Below are 6737 nucleotides of genomic sequence, written 5' to 3' on the forward strand. Positions count from 1 at the left end.
GTGACTCATGTAACACCACTAAAGGGTGCTCATATTTTGTCAAAGAAAACTAAAGTTCCCTGCCAGCAAAAGGAAATGCCCAGTTACTTTAATTTTATCTAACAACTGTGCTCTCTGAGGTGCAAATTATTAGAACGTGTTAATGTTCTATTATTTTATTACTAAAGGTGATTACTTCAATCCTGTTTGATATTTTTGTTACTCAAATACCTTCAGATTGTTAATTTTTAGTTAAACTTTGAAAATGTAACACAATGGCTTAACCCACAATGAGTAAAAACAAATATTTAGAAGCCAGTTTATAAGTTATAAATATTTTTTCCATTCAAAATTGTGTACGGGTTGCCATGGACCGTATAAAAAAACTTTCAAACCCTCATAAAAATTTTTTTTACACAGATTTTTAAAATGTACAACCTCCAATGTGTTCATCCCAACCACCTTATAGATGGGAATGAGGCCCAGAAAAAACTTTAAAACGAGACTCGAGATATGAGCAAAAATACAGCGACTTCGGGTCGATTACACCCAGTCGCCGGGGAAAGGGTTGTTAAATGAAGTCAAAGACATTTGTGAGGAGTTTGACAAAGATATACTTATTCCACGTCGAGCTGGAAAACAAATTCAACGCTGCAATCTGATGACAAATACCCCTGAAAAGTATTACAGAATAGCTGTATTAATGCCTTTCCTTGATTCCGTTATATGTCAAAAAAGGAGACACGTTGCTGAAACATAAATCTGTTTTGGGAGTTTTTATGCGTCTTTTGTCCAATCACTCGGGTTCCAACAAAGAACACGAAAAGAATGCCATAACACGTATGCAAAAATATCAACGTTTAATTAACAGCAGTGTCATCGATGAAAGAATTGGGGAACTGAAACTGAGGTGGCGCCACATTATTACAAGTGGAAATGTAACGCAAAATGCTCATCAAACTTTTTAATGTGCGAGGTAAAAATATATCCAACAATCCACAAACTACTACAAATATTTGTAACATTGCCGGTAACAACTGCCGTTCTGACCCTTTTGGTGCATCCTTAAGGTCGGTGCACGCGGCGCCCCAACCCCCCCCCCCCCTCTAGCTCCGCCTCTGGACTTACGGACATCTTGGAAAAGTTTAACTCCAAATTCTTATTTAGGCCTAGTAATAGATGTTATCGAAAATATCAAATCCCTATATTACATTATCAGTTAACGTACACATGGTGTGTAAATGAATTAGTAAATTAATTAGTATCTTTATATTTATAGCATGTTTTGAGAGGTCTACTAATTTTTTTTTGACGTCCACATTGGGGGGGGGGGGGGGGTAGTCGGAAGTGGACGAGGGAGGGAAGTGGGAGGAGGGGGGTTAAAATTCCACATTTTTGTGGACGTCATAAATGGATGACCCCGAGTCTAGTCAAGTCTAGTATACATGTCATAAGTACTGTAAACACTTACGCAGCTATTAAGGTCACTGCGCATGCGCAGAACTTTTGAATTTACTAAAAACAAAAAACAACAAAGTGACTAAGTGAAGCTGGTCCAGGAAGTTTTAATTCATTTAGGACGCTATCTAAAAACAGGTATCAGGAAAATTATTCGGTAAAACCTTAGTTTAGCGTCGGTTATTATTCCGGAATCGTATAGCAGTAAAAAACAGTAAAACAATGCTAAAGTCTGTCACACACTTCCGGAATTCACCGGAAGTACTGTAAACCATACATTATTTGGCGTCATCTTTTATTTTTAATACAGAACGCTTAAAATTTGGATAGATTTATTTTAATTGCGTGTTAAATATTGCTTTATTACTCATTTTGTATAACTAGTTATTTTTAAGTGTTTCAGCTAGATTTCTAAATATTTCTGCTACTAAACATTGTTTAACAGGGTTCGTACACAGTCTGGAAAAAGTCGACTTTAAAAAGTCTGGACGGGTCTACAGACTGTGGTATGACATTTTTCGCTGGGTATCGCAGATGAAACCTGATTTCTCAGTTACTACGTCGTTGGGGGAGGGGGGGGGAAGAGTGTAAGACCTGTCTTTTTTGTTGTTGTTGCTTGACTGACCGTGAAAAAGTTTGAACTCACGGTGACCCCAAGTACGTAGACGGTGGTGTTTGGCTAGGTGAGGGAGGAGGGGGGAATAGAAGTTACTGTACAGTTCATGATATAACCTATTAGACAGGGCTACTGTGACCTCACAGTGAGCCCTCCACCGTCTCTTCTTGTTGGGGGGGGGGGGGCGTTCTGACCGGGATTCAAAGGGACGACTCGAAATATCATCCAAGTTTCTCAGCTATAACTATAAGCACAAATAATGGTGTGGTTACAAAGGTCTTGTTTCATTTTCAAAATAGTGTACGAACCCTGTTTCCAGTCACTCTTACTCTTTTTGTAATCATTTTTACATCTTTGTAATAATTTTTACTAGTTTCGTAATCTAGATTTTTTTACTTGGCCTAGCAGCTAGCTAGATCTAATTAATTAATGGTCGCAAATCCGCTGCAAGCCAAAAACATTAAATTATTACATTTGACTTCATTATTTATATTAATATATGTTTTTTAATTTATAGATGTACTAAATAAAATCTAATATTATATTTATTCTTGTTTCCATTTGTCGATTAAACTTAAAAAATTAAAACATTAATTAACTACAATCAACTTTCAATTTATTTATATTTCAATGGTCAAATAAACCATGGTTTACCGTAACTCTAGTTACCGAAACTCAACAAACATTACCCGATAATTTCCGACGCTAAACTAAGGTTTTACCAATTATTCAGTACCCTATTCATATATAAGGGGACTAATAATCTTTTATAAATCAATTCGGATCCAGTAGAGCCCTAGGTTAACATAGGATAGTAGTGCTCTACCGCTAGTACTCTAGTACTACTAGTAGAGTATGATCATGATGCCCCACAATCCACAATCACATTGAACGACATTCTTTGTGTTTACAATGAATTTACAATTTACATGTTTTTTTGTTCGTTTTTTTTTGTAGATCTAGAGTCTAGCTAGATCTACCTCTAGTCTTAAGCACAGTTGACCTCAGATAACAGCACAGGGCCTAGACCTCTCTAATGATACTCTAATCTCTATATAATAAATAATATATATGAGAATGTGCATCTTGTCTTTAAAAGTCTTAATTTGATAGTTTTTACCAACATATCACTATCACTATTATTATTTTAATGAATTAATTATTAACAGTTAGGCCTTTATTTTATTTGACCTGTGCAAAAGATCACCACTCAATAAATGAATAATAATATATAGATCTAGACTAGTAGATCTCAAGATCTAGATTTTCTAGAGGCCTACTTGATGAAAACAAAATGTATGCCACACCCAAAATCCAATAATTTATGACTTTTTAAATGTCATTTCATGGCATGTACCTCACAACTGAATGTATTAGACTGAAGTTTTCCTCATTGATAATCATTTTTTATATTTCTAAACTGAATATATTACCAAATTAATAATTATAAGTTAGATAGAAGTAACTAGGTTTGATTATATTTTGTCAGTTAAAATTTTTTTAATTGTAATTAGAAAAGGCTTTCATTGTTATTTTGGAGTAACAGAATCTTCTTTTATTTAAGATATTAGCTATATTAAAGTATAATATAAATTGTTACAATAATGGTGTAAGACCGCTTAATTGCAGAAAAAAGAACAGATTAACTTGAGCGCTTAATCAACTTAATGTAATTGTGGCCATACAATAGAGATTTCTTAATTTTTTTTAAATGAAAAATTTATTTAAAACTGGAAAACTCATGGAATTTATTTTTAGTCTTGGAGCATGAACCCTGGATAGTAGACCTACTTGTATTGTGTAATGAGCCACTGAAACTTACCAACTTATAGATAACTTATACTTTCACTTTCAAAGAATTTTTAACTTAGCCCTACAAGCAAATTTAAAGCAGCACTTTGGCAATATATATATGTATGACTCTTATCATTATAGAATACAGGATATTATGAACAAGAATATAGGTATATATTTATTCATATATATCATTATAATATGTCTGCTACCTTTTTGTTTGCTGCAGCCTGTTGATTCTACAACTCTAACTACTAAATGAACTCACTGTAACCTTTCTACCATTTATTGTTTGGGAGTTAGGGGGTTGAGAGATACTGGCGACAAATCGTAAAAGCAGTCTACTACTACTATTAGGCTAAAAGCATGCATATGGATATGGCTTGGTTATTATCAAGGTGGTGATTTTTGGCTCCAATGTTTTTTTAAATTAATTCCCAAACACAGTTTATAACATTTAGTAGACCCCTTCTAATTTATAAGCTTATCGGTCTAGGTCTATAACATTTTCCATCACATTAACTAAAATTTTCAGGTATAGTGTGCAAATTAGTGCCAAGTTACCTGAAGATCGCAAGTGTTTATTTAGCTGTTTATCACAATTTACAGCTGTAATTAAAATTAATTTACAAACTTTTATTACATATTTGGATAAGATTAAGCACTGATTATTTACAATTAAAAACTAACAACATCCAATCAAGTTTTGAATTTTGTTATTGTTAATATCTTAGTATTTCTATTTTTAAAAATAATTTAAAAAAACTGGTAGCTCAAGATATTAATCTGCAGTCCTGATGGATTTGTGTTACTGGTTATATATTTTTTCATATCAAGTCTTAGTAAGTAAACATCTGTAATCAGATTAACAAAAGTCTGGTATGTGTTGCAAATATTGCCATGTTATTAGTAATATGTTGTTTTGGCTAACATAAACTAACAACAGCAAATCAAGTTTTTATTTTTGTTATTATTGATATCTTAGTATTTCAATTTTTTAAAATAAATTTAAGAAACGGGTAGCTCAAAATATAAATCTGCCTTCCTGATAGCTTTGCATTACTGGTTTTCTATTTTTATATCACATCTGACCAAGTAATCATTAGTAATCAGATTGACAAAAGTCTGGCATGTGTTGCAAATATTGCCATGTTATTAGTTATATGTTGTTTTGGCTATATAATCATCAGTTTAACATTTACATTTTTTAAATCATCAGTTCATATCTAAGAAGCTATCCAGCATGGAGGTGGAAACAGATGTGTTAGCTGCAGTTTCATCTACTGTAGATATACAGTCAAATGAATTAACAGAATTTTCATCTTCTGAAGATTTGAAACCAGATCTATCATCCATAGTATTATCATCTTCTGAAGACATAAAAACAGAATTAACAACATTTTTTGATTTCCAGGATATTAAACCTGACATGACATTTAAAACCCCTCAAGATGTTAAACCTGATGTTACACCAGAATTTTCTTCTTCTGATGACATAAAACCAGAATTATCATTTTTTAATTCCCAGGATATAAAACCTATCAAGTCATTTAATACTTCTCAAAATTTTAAACCTGATGTTACAACAGAATGTTCTTCTTCTGAAGACATAAAAGCAGAATTCTCAACATTGTTTCTTTCCCAGGATATTAAACCTGACATTACAGACAAAACTTCTCAAGTTGTTAAACCTGATATTACAATTTCAATTGAAAAAAGTAATAAGAAACCTGTTGCAACAGCAGTATTTTCAACATCAGAAAATTTAAAACCAGAATTTTCAACTCCTGAAAATTTAAGACAAGATTTCACAACAGGATTTTTATTTTTTGAGGATAAGCAACTTGGACTTGAAGAAAATCTACAATTGTCTAGGGACGAAGGCAACAAGTTAGTTTATTATCATCAAGAATTTTCTAAAAGTTCTAATATTAATATGCATAAAAAAGCTCAATCAGGAGATGAACAACATGAATGTGATGTTTGCCATAAAAGGTTTTCTCAACGTTTTAATTTAAGAAGACATAAAAAGATTCATTCAGGAGTAAAAGCATATGAATGTGATGTTTGTCATAAAAACTTTGTGGAAAAGAGTAATCTATTACGACATAAAAACGCTCATTCAGGAGATCAACCACATGAATGTGATGTTTGTCATAAAAGGTTTTCTCAAAGATATAATTTAATAACACATAAAACGGTTCATTCAGGAGAAAGGCCACATGAATGTGATGTTTGTCATAAAAAATTCACAGAAAAGAAAAGTCTGATACGACATAAAAAAGTTCATTCAGGAGATAAACCACATGAATGTGATGTTTGTCATATAAGGTTTTCTCAAAGTTATAATTTAAGTGCACATGAAAAAATTCATTCAGGAGACAAGCCACATGAATGTGGTATTTGTCATAAAAGATTTTCTCGAAGTCGTAGTCTAAGTGCGCATGAAAAAATTCATTCAGGAGACAAGCCACATGAATGTGATATTTGTCACAAAAAGTTTACTCAGAAGAATAATTTATTACGACATATAAGTGTTCACACAGGTTATAAGCCATATGTATGTGCTGTTTGCCCTAAAAGGTTTTCTCAAAGTTCTTATTTAAGTAAACATGAAAAAATTCATTCAGGAGACAAGCCACATGAATGTGGTATTTGTCATAAAAGATTTTCTCGAAGTCTTAGTCTAAGTGCACATGAAAAAATTCATTCAGGAGACAAGCCATATGAATGTGATGTTTGTCATAAAAGATTTTGTCAAATAGCTAATTTAAATACTCATAAAAAAATCCATTCTAGAAATAAGCCAGATGTAGGTAAAGAAATGAGTTCTTCTAAGATTACTCCATCTAGTTATAATGAAATCCATCCTGACATAAAACCATTTTGA

The 6737-nt window shown here is 32.4% G+C and overlaps 1 protein-coding gene across 1 annotated transcript; it reads left to right on the forward strand.

The window, feature by feature from the left end:
• The first annotated feature begins 1500 nt into the window (after positions 1-1500).
• Positions 1501-6737, forward strand: LOC131927072 (zinc finger protein OZF-like). The gene is made up of 3 exons (XM_059282733.1): positions 1501-1575; positions 3989-4017; positions 5067-6737. The coding sequence occupies exon 3, from the start codon at positions 5091-5093 to the stop codon at positions 6735-6737; it is 1647 nt and encodes a 548-aa protein (XP_059138716.1). The 5' UTR covers positions 1501-1575; positions 3989-4017; positions 5067-5090.

The sequence above is a fragment of the Physella acuta genome, unplaced genomic scaffold (genome assembly GCF_028476545.2).
Source record: "Physella acuta isolate Inbredline_101_S28 unplaced genomic scaffold, ASM2847654v3 ptg000087l, whole genome shotgun sequence".
In the NCBI taxonomy this organism is placed as follows: Eukaryota; Metazoa; Mollusca; class Gastropoda; family Physidae; genus Physella; species Physella acuta.

Bases quoted from the DNA above. Each gene is read 5' to 3' on its own strand.
- LOC131927072 (XM_059282733.1), top strand. From the start codon at position 5,091: ATGGAGGTGGAAACAGATGTGTTAGCTGCAGTTTCATCTACTGTAGAT.